General features: G+C 40.0%; 1 protein-coding gene across 1 annotated transcript; it reads left to right on the forward strand.

Moving 5' to 3' along the window:
- The first annotated feature begins 710 nt into the window (after positions 1 to 710).
- LOC148033292 (hydroxyproline O-arabinosyltransferase NOD3-like) lies at positions 711 to 15,934 on the forward strand. The gene is made up of 8 exons (XM_087681196.1): positions 711 to 1,423; positions 1,507 to 1,574; positions 2,075 to 2,276; positions 2,383 to 2,480; positions 2,563 to 2,632; positions 2,724 to 2,795; positions 15,141 to 15,254; positions 15,352 to 15,934. Exons 1-8 carry the CDS (start codon positions 1,001 to 1,003, stop codon positions 15,415 to 15,417), a joined length of 1,113 nt encoding a protein of 370 aa, XP_087537322.1. The 5' UTR covers positions 711 to 1,000; the 3' UTR covers positions 15,418 to 15,934.
- Positions 15,935 to 20,796: the final 4,862 nt, after the last annotated feature.

Consider the following 20,796-nt stretch of genomic DNA (forward strand, 5'->3'; position numbering starts at 1 on the left):
TCAACTTGGAGAAGAAAAAACAATAAAGAAAATAATAGCATGCGGCTTGTCCGATGATGTCCTTCATCACATATTAGGGATCGAAAATGCAAAAGATAGACTATTGGAGCAAAGGGAAACCTAAATGCAAGGGGTGCAACAAATTCAAACATACTGAGAAAGACTATTGGAACCAAAAAGCAATCGTGTGAATAGACTTCTTGTTAGTAGTTATCCTCCTTAAAAAGACACACGATTGCCTTATTATACAGAGGGATTGTGGGTGGGGCAATGTCACAGTCACCCAGTTGTCGTTGGTATGTGCTAGATCTCAAAGAGAGGACTGTGCCCACCTCATCCCACAAATGCTTCTCAGAAGGTAAGGGCTAGATTTAAGATAGATGTAAGTTCATTGCCATGTTGAGGAGCCAATAAGGTGTTACCATTTGACATGCGAGTATTAAGCTCTGGGATTTCGGAACTCGTGCAATCTAATTGAATCTGTGTTGTTTGTAAAATGTGTCGACCTTCATGTGACCCATCTCTTGGAAGCTTTTTGGCGGAAAGAAGAGCAAGCCCGTGTAACTGTGGCGATGGGGCCCACAGGATAGTCAAAAGGGCCCACGGCATTTTTCTTTTTCGTTGTTGGAGCATCACAAAACACTAAATAATAACAGCAACAATATAAATTATTAGTTAGTTACCAAATTAATAGTAGATGTATACTCAGATGTTTGGCTTTGTTCTGTGCGAGTAGTCCGTATGATACGATGATCGTTCTCCTCCTCTCCTACTCCAATTTAGAAACCGCCCCAGTTGTTGTTGTTGGTGATTCTGCCTTTCCTTCAGATTTCAGTTCAAAGATCCATCTCTCTCTCTCTCTGTGCCTGCACATTCCTGTTGCTCTTGTTGCTGCTGTGCCAGCATCCCCCCTGGAAAAAGACCTGGACTGAAGCTCACCCTCGAGTTTCATGGTGACCATCCCCTGACACACCCCGGACCCCTTCCCGGAGCCGCCGCCATGAGCCTCTCCAACTTCATCTTCCTCTGCACAGTCTCCTTCCTCGCCTTCGTCCTCACCTACACCACCGTCACCACCACCACCCACCTCCTCACACGATCTGCCAACCCCGCCTCCGATGATGCCACCAGCATGGCCTCGGCGTATGAGCACAGCTTCGATCCCGTCGTCCGCATGCCCAATGAATGGCGCCGGAAGCGCCCCAGGGAGAAGCGCCTCTTCCATACGGCTGTCACGGCGACTGATGCTGCATACAATCGCTGGCAATGCCGCATAATGTACTACTGGTTCAAGCAATTCAAGGACAAGCCTGGCTCTGAGATGGGGGGTTTCACCCGCGTCCTGCACTCAGGGAAGCCAGATAATCTAATGGACGAGATTCCTACAGTGGTTGTGGATCCTCTACCAGAGGGCCTCGATAGAGTAAGTGATCTGGTTTTCCTGTTTTCTTCCCTTTTCCCGGCATTTTCTTGCTTCGTCTTTTTACCGTACAATTTGCATTGCAGGGGTATGTGGTGCTCAATAGGCCTTGGGCGTTTGTCCAATGGCTCTCTAAAGCTCACATTGAAGAGGAGTAAGTCTTTCTTGACATTTTGCTATTGGAATATATCACTTTTCCCAAAATTTACGCACGGGAGTGTTTGGAAAATTTGCAACACATTGTGATCGGAATAAATTTGAAGGATTCAGCAAACATGGCAATTGAGTTGCATCATTTTAATGTGGAACTCTGTTTGAAAATCCGTGTGAGAGCCCTCTGTGGAATTTTTGCAGTGGTTCTCAATGCACCAGGTTACAGCTTTATTTTGTCCTGCAAGAAAAGGTGGATGATCGTGTCTGTTGTTTTCATAATTGCCAAAATTTTTGTAAGAATATATGGTTTGCCAAAATACTGCAGTTTTAAATATGTATGCTTTCAAAAGTTATGTGCAGAAAGGTTTATTGTGAAATGTTGCCACTGGTGGGAAGTAATTCTGATGAATTTGCTTTGAGCAGATTGCATTTGAGATGGCCCTTGATGTGGGGTGTTCATGAATCATCTTGTAACTGTGTGGGGTGTTCATTGATTTGCAGTTACATTCTGATGGCTGAACCTGATCATGTGATTGTGAAACCTTTGCCAAACTTGGCCACAGATACCATGCCTGCAGCTTTCCCTTTCTTTTACATCACACCCAAGGAACATGAAAAAACTCTACGCAAGTATTACCCCCTAGAGAAAGGGCCTATCACCAACATCGACCCCATTGGAAACTCTCCTGTAATGATTAAGAAGGTAAGCCTACATTGAATACATTTTCTTTTGTCCCTTCCATTCAAGAAGTTGATCATGAACTTAAATGTTGGATATAGGTTTGCTCAGTTCCCTTTGCTGTTTACAGTCACAGCTTGAAAAGATTGCTCCTACGTGGGTCAATGTCTCATTAGCAATGAAAAGTGATGAAGAGGCTGACAAAGCATTTGGCTGGGTTCTAGAAATGTAAGGCTCACAAGCCCCTAGATTGATCCTCAAATGTGAATTTGCCGGCTGAAATAGATTTATTTTCCTTTCTATGCCACAGGTATGGTTATGCTCTTGCTTCTGCGTTGCATGGAGTGACACATGTTCTGCGGAAAGACTTCATGATTCAGGTGGGTCCTGTTGGCTGCAAACAAAAACATCATTGAAAAACTGGATCAACTCCCAGTGAGTTTTTTTCTAATGATGCTGTTTATTGTCCAGCCCCCTTGGGATCTTGAAATCGCAGAAAAGTTCATCATTCATTATACATATGGATGCGATTATGATTTAAATGTAAGTGTCTACAATCTTTGTCTCCTGTTGTTATGGAGACTATTGTTATTGACATGGTCTAGGACATCTTAACTGAAAGGTCTTAAAAAAGACCCCCTTTAGCCAGTTAATATAGACTCTAGAATCCTACAGGAATGGGTGAAACTTTTCTAAATTGCTGAAAGCACCTTAGCACAGGACTGCAGTGAGATTTCTGAGTCAGCAAAGCTTAGCATCCATAAGTGTGGAAGGCATAAGAAACTTTCCGAACTTGACTGTTGAGCAGGCAAGCTTTAATGGTTACCATGCGAATAGTGAAGTGTTGTTTGCATGGTATTATCACTATCTACCGGTCAAACTGCAATTTCTAACAATAGAGACTATAGCTGTAATGATTGTTCAAATTTGTGTTGTGAGTAGAATTGGTATGAGTCAATACATACAGATACACATACTACTTTTCTTGGAAATATTTCCTATCACTGGTGGAAACCTTAAAAGGGTGAAAACTCACAGACAGTTGTATGCCCAAAAAAGCTACAAGACCAGAGGATCCTTGGTGGTAATGTCATCAAGGGAAAGTTTACAATGTCAAAGATATCATTGGCTTATTTCTTCTCTGTATGGCCATCTTTGGATTTGAGCTTATGAACTAAACATCCTTTTTTTTTCCCTCCCCCCCAAAACCGCCCCACCTCCCACTCCCTTCTTCTCAAGAGTTCAACTGCAGATCCATGCGACTCTTAGTGATCTCCTTATGTGCAGGGTTTTGTCACATCTGGAATCTAGATGGACAATCTCTGTCTTACCAAATGAACCTGCTTTCAAAACACGTTAGTACAACACATTTGAAAACATAAGAATGTTAGATCTCAAGACATTGCGTGGGATTCCAATACCCAATGCAGCCCCAAAAAGACCACCTCCCATCCATCATCCATCCTGTCATGAGGACATGAAATTTTATTGCTTTGCTTAGTATTTGATTAAAAGTTGATCAAATGTGCTGATGTCACTTGCACATGTGAGGTGCAAGTCAATTATTTCACAGTGTGGGACCTAGGACCCTAAGATATCAGTTGGTGCCAAAGGTAAAAGTTGTAATAAGTTATGCCCTGACAGGTACTAGGTCTCGGATTTTGGCCTAAACCAATTTATTAGCCACTAATGTTAGTAGTGACATTAGAGACTAGGCATTAATTAATTAATTAATGCTGGTCTAAGGGTTAATAATTGCTCAAGGATTCTTGGAAGACAAATTGGCCTAGACAATTGGTGAACTTAATCTTTTGAGCACTAGAGTAATTATGAAATTAATTTTCAGAAGTAATATTCTGAAAATTAATTTAATTAGCTGAAAATATATCCTATCTATCGACACATAGATCCTTAACCTGCTGCAATTTACTAGCATCCACACCCTCAATTCCTTGTATCTTCTCAATCATACGATCTGTCAGCTCATACACAAGTCCCATTGTGGCATCTTTCCAATTTGCAAGGTGAAGGATCTTTAATATAGATGCACATATCTTCAAAATAATCCTTGCATCCTACCAAAAAGTGAACCCCAAAATGATACTAGCTACTTGCATTGCTTTATCAGTGTAGCAAACTCTCTTCCTAGTCCAATCTTGACTCACAACCATACGTTGCAAGCGATTACAACATCTTTCACCTAGTAAGTTTGTCAATATGATAAACATATAAGAAACCTTGTTTGAGCTAGCTTTACTAGCTCCTTTGTGTTGAATTTGCGATATAAAGTCAAGATTGTATTTTTTCGAGCTATGAAAGTGACAATTGTTGTAGATATTTCAAACTTTGAACAAGACATTTCAGAGATTGAAAGACCAATACTAAAGGGCAAAATATTATTTCTGAATAATTTGAGAGTTTACTGGCTGTTAATGACTGAAATTTCAGAAATTTCAGACTTTTACTCAAGAAATTTGCAGGCTGCAGTAATTAGCCTCTCAAGTCTCAGATGTGAGAGAGAGAGAGAGAGAGAGAGAGAGAGATTCAATCTGAAATTTCAGATAGACAAAGTTGTTATAGGTTACATCACATGTGAAAGTGAGAGAAGAAAGAAAGAAAGAAAGAAAGTTATATTAACGTCTACAACAGGCCAAGTTGGCCTATGAGACCAAAATGTTGCATACAAAATGTCTGGGAGATTTCAAAAGTCCCAGTGAAGCTAACATTTATGCTATGTTGAACTAAATTGAGTAGGTACAAAATGGTATCTAGACTAGATACAATCTAGAGGTACTCCCAGTGCGGTGTGGAACTGCTCTTGGAGTGTTCATCCTAGGATGTCCCGCATGGGTCGGTCTAACATGGAGAGACTAAAGTGTCGGGGCAGGGCCCTCCAATGGCGGCGTAGTATCCCTTGTATCTTCGACATGTGTCTTCTGCGGGGGGACAGGGGCCGGCGGGGCGTGGGTGCCGGGCTTTGCCTCTTGCTGTGGCTATTTCTAAGGTGGTCCCCCGGGGTCAGGAGGCCGGTTGGGCTGGTGGGGGCTCGGTGGTGGGGAGGGTAGCTGGTATTTGGTAGAATTCGTTGAGTGTGCGTTGGTTAGCGTTTAACTTTGAACTAGTTCTGTCAAGGCTGAAGGCTGAGCAAACCACTTGCGCAGTCCAAAAAGCTATTTCTCCATGGTGTGGGGTAGAGAGAAGGTAGGTGATAGTGAGACGACACCTTTCTGGCTGAAATCGCAATGTTTTTTTGTGTGCCTTGCTAGGTGACAGCCTTTTGGTTGAAATTGTCACGTTTTTTCCTCCCCCTTCCCACCCTCCCTTCCCCTTTTAAAAAAAAAAAAAGTTAGTCATGTCTGAAATAACATTCATACTCCTCATATCATATGTTTTTTAGATGTTTGCAAATTGAACCATACGCGTCCGATAAAATCTATGCTTGGAATAGCAGAGGAGATCAAAGGATCTCTATTTTACTCCTTCCATTTGCAATATAAGTTAAAGAAATACCGAAAGGGGTGTCGGTTTTGGGACCAACAAGGTGTCTATTGTCCAAGATTGTTAAGGTAATGTGTGCATTTCAGTTTATGCTTAGTTATTAATTGCTGTAATTAAGTGCTTGATTAGGTTTTACCACCCTATCTTAAAAAAGAAGACTGGTTTCATGGTTTCTTGGTTTCGTTGTTGGGATGCCATTAATTCCCTTGACTTGGTGATCCTGAGGCACCTAATTGAAGGTGAGAAGCTTTGCTCTAGTACTAAAATTGTATTCAATTGATCATTATAGCAAGAATGTCTGTAGACAGTGAGATGGGATCAAGTAGGGATGATGCCTCTCGATTTGAAATTCACAAAGTGTTGGGAAAAATGCAATGCTTGATCTTGGATAAGGCATGCAGCATGGACAACAAGTTGATAGTGTTGGTTTAGACCAAAATGTGGGTCCTTCCAGGCAATCCAAATGTACCTAGACTTCCCGCCATTGCAAATAATGTAACCAAAGCCAAGCCAATAGTATGCTATAAATGCCACCAGCCTGGACATCTCGCAGCAAATTGTCATTCAAAGAAGCCACCAGCTCATATCAACTATCTTGGAGCCATGGACGAAGACGAACATGAGGATATGTTGAGAAATACTTTGTGGCTTAGGGCATCTACAATGGCATTCTTCTGATCTAGCTTGTACTTGATCTTGAAGTCATACTCTTGCAAGAATTCAATCCATCGTCATTGCCTCATGTTTAGATCTGGTTGAGTAAAGATCCACTTGAGACTTTTATGGTCGGTGATTAAGGTAAACTTGCTGCGAAGCAAATAGTGTCTCTATATTTTGAGAGCATAAATTATAGCAAGCAACTCAAGATCATGGGTAGAACAGTTCTTCTCATGATATGCAATTGGTAAATGATCCTCAGTTCATGTGCTTTTTGAACCCTTTAAAGGATGGCAATAAAGGCAAGAAGAGGAGATCGTCTTCAAGAACTTTGGGACAGCAAGATGCATTAAAGAAAGAACCAATACAGCAGCATGATGTTCGAAATGTGAGTAGCAAATGGTACTAGTGGGGCAATTGATGCATATGCAAGGTCAACTTGGAAGTGTTAGAGATTGTCACCTCCTGAATAGGCCTTTATTGTCATTGTTGTGTAATAGCAATCCAGTTTAGTTCGTAGGTGTGCCACATCAGTAGGTAGGAGTGCCATGTGGTAGTGCTGAGCTAATCGCCATATCAGCTGGTCTAGTTGGATAGGTTCTTGCAGTCGGACAGTATAGTTGGCTGCATTAAATGCACCTGACAGCATATTTTTTCCTATTTTTTGGTAGGCTATTTATTGCTTGGTTCAACATACACTTTCACAGATTTTGATCTGAAGTTTCCAGATTGCTGATCGTGGAGACTATCCTCAAGGTTTACAGAGTGTGAGATCTTCAAGGTGGAGACATACACAGACATACACTCTGCACCATTGTACATATTTGCTTTATTATACATCATTCTTTATTGCAGTTTTTTTTTGTTCCACCCTGTGTGTGTGTGTGTGTGTGTGTTCACTCTCTATCTTGGTTATACGCTTCTGCAATGCTTCACTCTGACATGGTATTAGAGCATCGAAGGATTGACCAAGGGAGACCTACATAAAGGGGAAATTTCAGTGCGACACAAGGTTGCGTTTTCAACGTTCAAGGGCGAGCAAAAGGGCTACGCATCAGAACAAGGCTGAGGTGAGCATGGGCGTGTGAGAAAGGAGTAGATTTGCTGAAGTTGTTGCCGATTTTTGCTGTTTGAGAAGGAAGAAGGTCGTGTATAGGCCTCAACTGCAGATTTTGCCTTTTCATCGCCTCTGATTGGTGAAGCAAGAGCAGGATGAGCGGGGAAGAGGCCTAGCAAGCTGCATTCACATAGTCAGAGGGGGTTGTTTTTTGTGTTTTGTGCAGACATTGTAGGCGAAGATGTCTTCTGAGGTAGAGACAGAGTTTTAGGTGATCATAGACTGAAAGGTGCCTGTGTTACTGGCTCTTTCATCAGATCAAAAGCTTGATGGCAAGAACTACCACATCTAGCGAGTTATGATGCTTGCCCTTTTGGAGTCCATGATTTGTGGTGGCACTAGTTTTCATGCTATGGTAGGCTTGGGACCGCATATGGAGATGTATGGCACAACTCCTTATGGTATGCAACGACCACTATGTGGTGTGCAAGGCCCAATGTATCCCTGTATGGCTGGTAATATGCATAACCTCATGTAGAGCATTGTTGGCATGATGCCAGAGCACAAAGTGGCAAGTTTGACAATGTATATATGTAGGCCACTGTGTGTGGGACTGATTGTATTAATGCTGGTAATGCAAATGCTCCGTATAGCGTTGGTCATGAGGAAAAATATAGCTAGTAATGCATACAACATATGGAAAAAATCTTGGTATGGCTGGTAGTATGCAAATTTTCTTGCACAGTCATGGCAATGGTCTAAAGTATGCAAACAAGAATGTTTCCTAATGCTTATGGTGCTCCTAGCATATCAGGTGCACATGAGGGGCTAGTCAACTGGATGCAATGTTGCATATTAGTTTAGTTGGAATCGCAGTTATATGAAAGTATAAAGCATTGCAATGCTTAAGGGGAAGAAAGGCTTACAACCTAGTAGAGGTTTTGAGGCAACTAAAGTTAGAGGTAAAGTTTCCATATGCTTCTTGGTGAAGCTTTAATATTGTTTCACAAATAGATGCAAAGTGGATGGAAGAGAATGACTTGGTAGACCATCCTTAGTTGTTACAACTTTATCGAGATGCTTATGAGTTAAAGCCGACTTTGGTTCGGGCTCAGTCAGGCTCAGTAGAGCAAGGTTCCAGAGCATTGCCTGATGCTCAAGAGGGAGGTAGCATTTCCACTCCACCAGTTGTGGACAACTCTCGTATATAGTGGATCTCAGATGTATTCAATATGCATCCAAGGTACTATGTTGAGAACATGTCTGACATGAGGTCACTACTTAGTGTACTAGTCACTATGAGATGTATGCGAACGAGTATAGTTGTTACCGCAGCTTTGAGACTATACTTTTGCATCAATTTGGGATCGGTTCATGATTAGTTGGGCATAAACTTTTGCCTCAGTTTTGAGATCAAAATTTTGATCAATTTTAGCTCAGTTTTTGATCAATTTGAGAATCGTTGATGGTCACTTTTGGGATTACTTTTGCCTTAGTTGCTGATTAGTTTTTGCAATCAGTTTGTGATCAGTTTGGGGTCACATTTGTAGCAGTTTGTGATGAGTTCTCAGATCAATAAAAGTGATCAGTTTATGATCAAATTTTCTTAGTTTTCAATGGTTTATAGTTGGTTCCATAGTAAATGCCATTGATAGTTTCAACCATGGTTTATGTTGAGAATATGCTTTACTATGGTTGTGAATTAAAACAATTGAGAAACATGAGTTATGGATGCATCCAATGGGTTTCTAGCGATAGTTTTGAATTGATTTTTTGTTTTATGTTATGTATGTGTTGGTTGGGAAATTTCAATAGATTTGGGGCATATGGCATGGTTGGACAACAATAGTCGATGTTGTGATTGTGATGCCCTATGGAAACTCCAATGCAATATGCTTTACCCTTGGCACAATGCAGTGCAATCGAGGACGATTGTAGAGATTTCAAGGGGTCGGTCTGTCATCATGAGGATGTGAAATTTTGTTTCTTTGCTTAGCATTTGATTAAAAGTAAATCAAATGTGCTAATGTCACTTGCACATGTGAGGTGCAAGTCAATTATTTTCTAGTGTGGGACCTAGGACCTTGAGATATCAGTTGGTGCTACAAGTAAAAGTTGTAATAAGTTATGTCTGACAGGTACTAGGTGGTACTTGGTATTAGATTTTGGCCTAAACTAATTTGTTAGCCACTAAGTGGTGACATTAGAGACTAGGCATTAATTAATTAATTAATGCCAGTCTAAGGGCTAATAATTGCTTAAGGATTCTTGAAAGACAAATTAGCTTAGGCAATTTAATTATTGGTTGGTGAAATTAATCTTTTGAGTAACAGAGTGATTATGAAATTAATTTTTAGAATTAATATTTTAAAAATTAATTTGTAAGCTGAAAATGCTGAAAAATGGAATTAGAAGACTGCAACTTGGTAAAACTTGCTCATGCAAGTGGGAAAAACGTTTTTAGGGGCTGGTGGAAGTTTATTCTAGCCATTGTGAGAGAGAAAGAAGTTGTTAGAGAGCAAGGAGAGGTTGCTGATGTGATTTGCAACCACTAGGGATCAGTCCTACGGCATGTGAGAGCAGTTTGGAGCCCTCTAAGAGTAGGTGACATCAGTTCAAGATCCTTCTGGTGTAGATGATAGCATATAGGATGGGGCAACAATCTGTCTAGTGGTCCTAAGTTGTAGGTAATAGCTTTCATCGTTGTTTGAGTAGGGCAGCATCAGTTTTTCAGTGTTTCTTACGATGAAACTCTAAAATTTCTCTTTTTATAGCATTCTTTCTCATCCCCTAGTCATCTCTCAAGTTATCTCAACATTTTCTAGTAGCTTGACCCATCAGAGAAAGAGAATTTAGTCAATCTTTGTTGTAAACCCTAATTTACAACAGAAATTAGAGAGGAAGACTGGTTTCACATCCCCTTTCCTCTTTATAAGAAAAAGAGATGGGTTTGTTGAACATGCCAATTAAAGGGCTTAATTAATAATATTAATTTATCATGCATTTCAATTGACTTTAACTCCACAAAAAAATAGCCCGAAATAGAGTTATTTAATAAAAATGCATTTTATTTTGAAAGTAGGACAAAGGGCCAAAAATCACCTATATAAAGAGATGTGGTTTCCATCCTGATCTCTCATTCCCAAATTCAATGTGCACTTCATTATCATCATTGTTCCTCTCCACCAACTGCTCCTCATCAAATAGACTGCTACCCATCAGGTTGAGCTATTGTCTTGCTTTGGAATTGTGGCCTCACCCTCATCTACTGCTACCCTTGTAAAGGAAAACTTGTGCAACAAATATAAACATAGGTGTACGACAAAACGCAAGTGATAACAATACAACTTAGAGGTGAAGAGTATCTCAAAGATAATGAAGAATGAATGAATGAATAATGTTGAATGCTATAAAGACACTATGCAAGAGTGAATACAAAACCTCAAACTACCATGTCTTAGAAAGGACCGGGGCAGAGATGAATTGGAGAGAGTTGTGTATTTAGAACAGATCCCATAACACAATAGGCAGCCTTCAAACAATAACTTGTTGCTGTAAAGAGCAGTGGAGGCTACATTGCTGCAAAAACATAGGATGAGACCCAAGAAGACTGGTTTGATGAAGTTAGTAGCAATTATGCAGCGTTCATCAGCTCTTGGAGGCAGTGTATGATTAGGGTGGTAGTTGCAAATGTAGAAAGTGAATGAAACAGTGAAAGCATGAAAGAATGCTGAAATAAACAGTTGAACACAAGATAGAAGAGAAAGGAAAGATAAAACACAAAAACACTACAAAAAAGAACTTAGAGGTGTGCTCAAGAAATGAAATCCATATACCAAACACAAGACAATCAAGTACAATAGTGAGTCACTAGTTGTGTGGACACTTGCACTGCTCCCTCTGTCCACAAGTCATGCAATTGATCTGTAAATGATTAATGAATAGAGTGTGGGGGATGAAGCCAAATAAATAGGCAGGAAATATGTCAATAATGTGATTAGGTTAGCCAGCATTTAATGCAGGTCGGTTGGCAATAAATGCCAAAATCACCATCATGTTGGCAAATAAAAAATGCCTAAAATACTCAATAATGTTTGTTCCACTAGGGGACATGCTGAGATTCACTCATGAGCTAACTAGATCGGTAATACTCTCTCTTTGATCATGGGCGATTTGATACAATAGAATGATACAATGATAAGGATTCATCACAGCCCATATAACAAAGACCACCAGAATAGGGTCATGAATACCCAAGCAGTGGGTGATTAAGCCTCCACCAAGGTGTCTCGGAAATAACTTGATTGTTGATGTCGATCATACTAGCTCTTGAAAATAGAGAAGAATCATAATAGTTTTTGGTGTTTGTCGACAATGCCTTGCAGTAGCATACAGGATTATCTTGTCAAAATTGCTCGTGAGCATATGAATATGGATTCACTGTCTTTGGCCAAGACTCCCAAAGTGTGGGGGTTTGAATATGGTTACCCGATTGGGGTGCAAAGGTCTGATTCTTGGATTTGGGTTGTGTGCCTATTGCCTTAGATTGACACTTGTCATTATAATGGCCAGCCTTTTGACAATACTTATTCTTTTTAGGTACATTCTGCCATCCTGGTTTAAGTGTGGATTGATTGTCTTCTTAGGATTTACTAGCCCTATTTTGATTTTGATTTTGATTTGAGTTTTATGTGCCCTTGCCCTATTGCCCCCTTTGAGAAGATGCAACGAGAGCCCTCTTTATCGAGGATGTGTTATGAAATTGATTTAACAACCGTGCGTAACGCAACAACTAACACTCAAACTCATAAAGTGAGGGCAATCTGAAGTTGTGAAATCACTTGCTGCACAAAATGGAAATATTTTCTCTACAGAATGATTGGATGGTATGGTCTACTAGGTAATGCCATAAAGGGGCAAGTTGCGATACCAAACTATTCACACTTGAAGAATGCCTTGGAGGGGAAAAACTCGAAAGTGTGTGTGTGGGTGGTCGAGCCTCCATCACAGGTACACCACCTGGAAACGGGTATGTAGAGATTCTAAAGGTTGTCTAAATGTACAGAACTCTCCGGTGTGGTATGTGGTGGATAATATGGTGCACTTAATGGAGGCTGAAAGGAATATGTAGTGGAAGATGAGGGAGGGATGGGTGGGAGCCCAAATGGATTTGTGATAGATGATGTGGAAAACATTGTAGGTCCCTTTGATCCATTAAATGCACTAGATGAAGATGCGTCTACTCCATATTGACCATGAGAAGTAAAATCATTTGAAGGAAAAGGAAGGGTAGGGATACTTATAAGTTCTTCTTTGAGCTTTTTACCTAGTTTTGAGTTCATGAAAAAATACATGTCTTCCCCATTACTTACAAACCAAAGCTTGTTTTGAAGAATCCCTTCTTGATGAGCATCTCCCAATCCAACAGAAAGTACATAATCAGTTGTCATAGAATTTGAAATAATAGGGTTCGTACTTGGCATTGGAGAAAAGTAGTACTGTGGAAGTGATGTGTAATCTGAGCCAAGTTCCACTTGTAGATGGTCAGTACATAGTGAAGATTCAGAAGGTCTTGCAAGATCATTAGTTCTGTGCACCGAATCTAAAGGAGAAAACTCAGGCTTACCTTCAACCTCCTGCTAAGTCCTATGTACATAAGAATGAGATGATACTTAACGGTAGAAATTTGGTATGGTTTGTGGGCTCCATGCTAGTCCGATGGTTCTCTGTCCATGTCAAGTTGGGCAGTAGCAAGCTAGAAGGCTCACTTTTGATTGTTTTTGTCCATGTTTGGTTGTGGAGATTGGAGCAGTGTTGTGAATGTGCTCGAAGTCATTTGACCCTTTTGTTGTTCTTGCTTTCGCGAATGAGCTTTCCGATCAAAGGCCAAGGTTTCTCAAAGAGTACCTAGCTTTGATACCATGTGAAGAGATGCTCTAAACGCAAAAAAGGATAAAATCAATCATATAGCAAAGCACAGACTTAAAAACTCAGAATACAGTTAAAGTTAGGGTAACTCAGAGGCAGTGAATACAATGAATAATAAAGTGAATGAATAATGAATATACAATGCTCATGTAGCAAACATACTATGTAGTGAATATTGAATCTTGAACTCGTATCTCTAGGATCAAGGTAGAGGTTATGAGTTGTAGAGTGTGTCGTACTCCGAATGGATCTTGAATCATAGCAAAGGCAATCTCCAAGTGTCAAATACCAGTAAACGCAACCAAGGAACGATGGATCTGATATAGACGACATGCAAGAGAGAAAAAGACTAAAACTGCAAGTACCTGAGGGGAGAGAAAAACTGGGCGACAATTGTTAGATGCAAACACAAATGTTAGAGGTGAGAGAATGTCAGACGACAGTTAGAAACTACAAACGTAGCATTTAGAGGGGAGAGAAAATCTTGGGGAGGTAGCAGACAATAGGTGGCAACAACATCTAGTAGTAGACGACAACTCCTAATAGTAGGCGACAACTCCACAGGCTTGGTGACAGCAACATATGTGTGCAAAAGGTTGGAATCAGATGCTAGATGGTAGCAGGTGGCTGGTGGAAGCTCTGACCATGATGTCTCCCATGAACAGGGTGTGGGAAACATAGTTATAGCTCTTGGAACTTGCAAAAATGAGATTAAGGCAGAGTGGTGGATTGTATGTCTATTTATAGAAAGCTTGGGGTACCCAAATCAGGGTTTTGCAAATGGGACACAGTAACTCTCTAGGATCGCGTTTCTTTTTTAAAATGAAAGGTTTTCTTCATTAAGTGCGCACTTTCCGTAGTCCATGCGGCTCTGTTCTCAGCTCATGCACATGAAGAAACATCAGGTCTTTTTTTGCTCAGGCGAGACAGCCAACAGCTCCCAGGTCTCTTTTTGTGCAGGTGACTGTTTCAGGCTCATTTTCTGCTTAGATAGGTTAGGCGTAGCCTTTCCAGGTCAGTACAGGTCGGATCGTCACTTTTCAAACACGTGTGGACTGGGCAGGTAGGTGATAGGTCAGTTTTGACCAAGCGACAGTGTTTCGAGGTAGGCGACAGGTCAGCTTTGACCAGGTGACAGTGTTTCTAGGTAGGCGATAGGTCAGCTTGGTCAGACGCAGGCAGCATAGGTCAATGGGTGTTTTTCGTCACGTTTTGGGTAGTTTTTGTCAAATTTTTCTTTATTTTGCAAGCAGGCCCTCTACTCACTGACGGGGGTTTGTGTGTGTAAGCACAGTTCTCAGATTTGTGCATGAAAATTTGGGGCTTTTCCTAGATTTGATGTTGTTCATGCATAACAATGACATTTGACCCGGAAATTGCAGAAATTGTGCACATTGGCTTTGAAATTTTTGGGGCTTTTCAACCCTATTCGTAATTATGGTAGTCAAAATTTAACATATTTAGAGGATGAACTGACGGCTCCATCCCACCTTCTTCATTAAAGACTACCGATATGCTTATCAAAATCTGCAAACAATGATGACAGAAGACCTTAATCTCCCAAACGAATGTCCCGTCGTCTTGCTCAGTCACTTTATAGCCTTAACTTTGCCAGTGGGCCCAACAGAATTGACAGAGTATATAGCAGGCTGAGCTGTTAACCAGGTGTCTTAGTTTCTATAACCAAGGATAAGCTGATGATTTTTCTGAAACAGTTCAGAATTACTGAGGCAGTATTGCTGCTACAGGGAACATTGACTTATGGCAAGATTGGAGAGTGGAGATTCGATAAGAGGTCATTCAGCACTGGAGCCCCTCCAAGGAATTGGCCAATGCCTCCACCAGGAGTACCTGAAAGTGTGGTATGGCTGTATTTTCATCTGTTGTGAAATCTTTCTTCTTGTTTTCGTGGTTACGTGTAAGATCAGTTCGTGTATTGTTGTATGTCCTGAACTGCAGGTCACTTTGGTGAAGATGGTCAATGAAGCAACTGCTAACATCCCCAATTGGAAAGCAGGGGAGTGAATTCAAGGGTATATCTTCCACATACCCTGGGTTGTGATGTCTACAAGTCTATAAATCAAGTTTGCCTGACACTCCCTTACAGCTGGGGAAATCACCATGGTGGAGTTATACAAAGGGATGTGAAAATGAGCGGAGATGTCTGTGATTGGTTTGACCATGCCAAAGAAGGCTCCGGCAGTCTATTGTACATTTGGGAAGAGAGGCAACACCTTTTAACTAAAGGAAAGGGACTTTAAAGAAAAGCTCTACAGGTTAGAATCTGTGTCGGAACTAGTGTATTATTTATACAGGCAAATTGTTGGTTACTAAATTATCATCCTTCAGAGGATCTGCATTTAGAAAAAACAGCTATAAGCAATCTGGTTCATGGGTACCTTTTGGCTTTTGCCTGTTAGATTGCTAAAGGGATCTTTCGCAATAAATATCCCTTGAAAACAAGAGGTGGAATTCTGAGACGTTCTTGAATTCGATGAATGCACTTTTTTATTGAATTCCATGCCATCCAGCATTCATGTTCTCCAACTATAGTGCTTATTTTCATCTGTCCACTTTCTGAGAAAACAAGATTTCTAAAGTACAACCACTTATCGAAGCATGGTATTTATATAAGGCAGTTACTGTAGCCAAACTGTTCACGAGCTGCTAGAGTGGTTCTGCATGGTCAAGAGATCGTTGCTGACATTTTACATTTGCCATCAGTGGCCTATGTTGAGACCATTGCGATAATCCATGGATACTGTGGGACTATGCGAAGAGCGTTCTCGAGAGACACTTCAGAGGAAGTTTAACATTTGTTTCCACTACTCTCCAGACTGAATTGTAGTGGCAGTCAAGGTGGTATATGTAGGTCATGCAAGGTGTTATGAGGCACATCATCTCAAGCATAATTGGCATGGTAGCTTCTTTCCAGCTTGTTAGTTACTGAATTGTAGTGGCAGTCAAGGTGCCAGAGCAACGACATGCAAGGTGGTAAGAGGGAGGTGAAGTATTATGAGCCCACAAGTTTGTTGGGTCCCAAAGTTAAGGGAATATTTGATTAAAGATGAATTGTGCTCTTCCTAAGTACATCTGAATGTGGAGAGGGTAATATATTGCAAGAGACTTCTTAAGCCTTTGACAAATCCTGATATATTCTCTCTTCACCTACATGCAAAATGACATGGGATGGGGGACAGTCTTGGAGCGTTGTATGTGAATATATCATTAATAGCCAAAAGACATACACAATGAGGGAGGCACTATTGAGAGAGACACTCCAAAACTACACACATAAGCTGAGTAGTTTTCTTGATGGCATTAGAACAAACTTCCATACGACAAGTGAGATTGGCTTGATCCATCTGAAACAGCTATCTTGGCCATGGGAATTGGAGCTGGAGATTTGAAACCTCCTAGCCTTCTAATTCACTCTCGACATATCTGAATGCTTTAGTTGATTGAAAGGTTGCTATACTTGACAAATTGCTTGTTCAAAATTGGCAATAAACAAAGATATTTTGTAATAAAACACAAAAACAAGGACAACTTGGAGTAATAAGTCCAGAATTATCAAGTGTATACTTAGGCTCCACTTTCATATGTTGACCACATGAAACCTCTCCTTAAGCCATGCTTAGAGGCCTTGGAAAAGCAAAATCATAGTTTGAGAGTTTTGTAGATCTATTCAATCCTTTCTACTTGCATGCGGTGTCGAAACAATTAGTCCCATGGTTAATTAACAAATTTGACTCTTGTTTTGCACAAATAATACCAAAATATCCCACCGTTTTTTCAATGCAGACACAAGGGGCACCCACAAATTTCAAGGGTAAGAGCCATGCTGGCATTATTTTTGTGTAGATAGGATAGCTCGTAAAAGTCGAGTAAACGATAGAGCTTAATTATATTTGGACGACTCTCCTCAATGGCCCTACTAAGGAGGACCAGCCCACAATCTCAAGATTATGAGCTAAGTAAAGTTGTTGGGCCATCATCTTTGGGACAATCATCCAATTTTGCATCCACATACTTGGCGTTTAGGAGCAATTTCATGACAATATCTAGTGGTGTAAGATTGGCTAGCATAAGTAACAATGTATCAAAAGCATTGGGAAACAAATGGTTGAAATGTATACATCACCAAGTTAAAGAATATCATCTCATTGTTGTTGGAATTAAGCCTACCATAAATATTAGTCAATAGTGGGATTGTATGCAACCAACATACTAAAACACGTATCATCCCAAAAGCAACAAAAGACCAAACCAAGTATACCTAACACAAAAAATGGGACAAAACATAGGAAATCACATAGTGGAATGTCACTCAATCAACAAGTGCCACTACACTTGTAAGGAAGTAAAATGAACGTAAGACAAATTGGGAGGAACTTGATCCATATTTTATCAATTACAAATTTACTAGTATGTTCTTGAACCTTAAAGCGTAGTGTATCTACATTGGATCTTATAAATTGGGAGGAACTTGATCCATATTTTATCAATTACAAATTTACTAGTATGTTCTTGAACCTTAAAGCGTAGTGTATCTACATTGGATCTTATTCAAAATTGTTTCATTGACCTTGTTATTCAAAATCCTTTATGAGAGAATTAGTGAAACAAGTATATTGACTCTTTAAACGATATAGAAGCTTTACATGAATCATGTGTTCCATCCATGAGGCATTCAAATTCTATTCCAATTATCATCTCCCCAAATGATGGAGCACAACCTCAAAGGTTGATATGGTGAAAATGTAGAATGACGATGATTGCTTGTATATCTAGGCAGATTTATGCAAATACACCCTTTCAAGCCTTCAAAGTTGTTCTTATTCCTCCATTCATATCCATTTTAGCTTAGGTAAACTCAAATCATTTTCATGTTAAATTTTAATTTTAACATAGTTTAGTCCTTTACATTTTTTATGTGACACATGTTACACATACATGTGTCCTTTAGAATGTGTGGCATATCAAACAATATGGCAATATCTAGTTTTACTAAAATATGTCCTTTAGAATGTGTGACATGTCAAACAATATGGCAATATCTAGTCTTAGTGAAATTAAAGTCTTGTCCTCCAGTCAATCTTATAAGGGGGATGTGGACACCTATAGTTCCACACTCCTTAACTCCAAAATAATGAAGTCAATGTGGATTAAGCCTTTTTCTTCTCACAATGTTGGAGTACTTTGTGTGAGCTCTTCATGTTTAAACCTTTGCCTTGCATATGATGGATTGGTGTCGCCTATTTGGTATGCCCTTTGCATTGTGAATGTTGATTGGATTAGGCTAGCCTTGTGAACAATTTACATTTGGCACGAACATATTTGATTGAAGGCAAGTAGCTGGATGCTACTCATAATGAGTTATTTGTATCCATCCTATGCCATCTCAATTTTGGTGGCCATAATTTCTTTGCCAACAATGACCTCATCCAAATATCCTAATATATTCCCATGCCAATCAACCTAGCAATTGAAATGGTTGAAGTTATTTGCCCATTTGACCAAATGCTATCATGATCTAGGCCTATGATTCTTATTAACTTTGCAATTTATCATGAGCTTGTTGATGCTTGAACTTGTACGTGTCAAATAAGATGCATAGATAATAGAGATATTTACATAGTCTTAAAGGCACTTTCCTTCCTAAGCTTCAACTATGAGCCCTTGGGCATAAGTGCCACCTCTAGCAAAAATGCAATCATTCTAAATCTAGTCAGTAACAATTGCACTTATCACATTTCAAGCCTTTATTGTTCCTTCATATAGCTTTCCCCTCTCCCCAAGAAGGACCAATTTGATACATATTATGTCATCAAAGTGTGCTCGTGTGACCCCCTCTTGAACCTAGCTACAGCCGATTTTACTTTTCTACACCTCCATAACCTGTGATCCATTCTCCTCTTCTCTCTTGCAAAAAACACACATGCACGACCCCTATCGTCTTCCCAAGACTTTATTTTATAGGGAGTTTATTCATTACCGCCCTTTAAAGCATTCATTGGGCCTGAAGGAGGGAGTTGCTCTCCACACCCTTGTAATCCTCCTCTTCCAAGTCCTCATCTTAGAGCATGGGTACCACTTTCTTTGGTATGGCACTACTTTGCCCATGTGACCTGGGTTTGTACTTCAGTACTCCCTCTTGCAATTTCATAGTTGGACTCCTATTGGGGACTCCATGTATCTCACTATGTTGCTACTATCCACCATTGTTGCAATGGGCGAGATTTTATTGCTTCTTGCTAATTACTAGTTGTAAGAAGCTCCCTTCCCTTTCTAAAGTGGTCCAAAGTGAAGATTAAAGCATAGAATTGTTTGGATATTTTTTGTTCAGGTCAATGGAAGTTGCATGTAGTTTACTTATACCCATGTTTATGACTCTCTACCTTCTATGAACACTTGCAATGAAGTGAAAGTTAGGGGTGATAATGATGCATTGTCATGATGCCTTTGTGTATTCGAACCATAATGAGAAATACACGCGCGCCTAAGTATTCTATCTAAAACTTTTAAGAAGAAAGAAGAGGGGCAAGATATGCAGGTTTACCCGGGGATGTGTATGATTTTGTGGTGCTGCTTGTCGGGGCGATGAGATGGAACTCGTCTCGCGCGGGCGCTCTTCATGTTCTGTAGACCGACAGGCTCAAAACACATGCATCGGGCCCAAATTTAGCCCGAAACTTGAAAGGTAGGACCCAAATTTAGTTCTCAGCATTTGCAAATTGCACCCGCCTGCATGTAACGTGCATCTCAGATTTTGACGGCTAGGAACGAATCGGGGCGATAGCCAGCCTCAGATTTCACACCACTCCTTTTACACTTCCCAACAGAAGCTTTAGATTAGCAATGTCCTAAATTGCAAGCACCATATGCCAGAAAATTCAAGAAGGCTTTAAAGACATTACTTCAACAATATAAATCTCTCTATTTACCAAAACACGAGAATTCAAGAGGTTTCCGACGTAATTATCTAGCCAACAACAAAAGTAAATACCTAGAGAAAGCATTAAAGCTTTAAATTGGTTAGGATACAAACGTACATTCTATGTAAACACCAAGTGACAAATAAACACCCCAAACACTTTTTGAGTATGATAGCCATCTTAAGCAAACAAATAATGCCTTAGAATTTGGGATAGAGATTAAAAAGCAAACCAATAAGATTCAATAAAAATATGTTCTTACCAAGATTCGCTATTTATTATGATAATTAAACAATAATTCATACAGTATCTCTTTGCAAATTTCTCATCTGGTTAGGCTAAAGTTATTTAGTTTCAAAGGGGATATGAATATGATTATTATCTAAGTTCAGCACTTTACCCCACAAGTTATATATGTGCATTAATATACACGTGCAAATGATGGGTTTATGTTTATTTTATATGG

Source organism: Lygodium microphyllum, chromosome 7 (assembly GCF_053477565.2).
Source record: "Lygodium microphyllum isolate KBCC chromosome 7, Lygodium_microphyllum_v1.1.10, whole genome shotgun sequence".
Classification (NCBI taxonomy): Eukaryota; Viridiplantae; Streptophyta; class Polypodiopsida; order Schizaeales; family Lygodiaceae; genus Lygodium; species Lygodium microphyllum.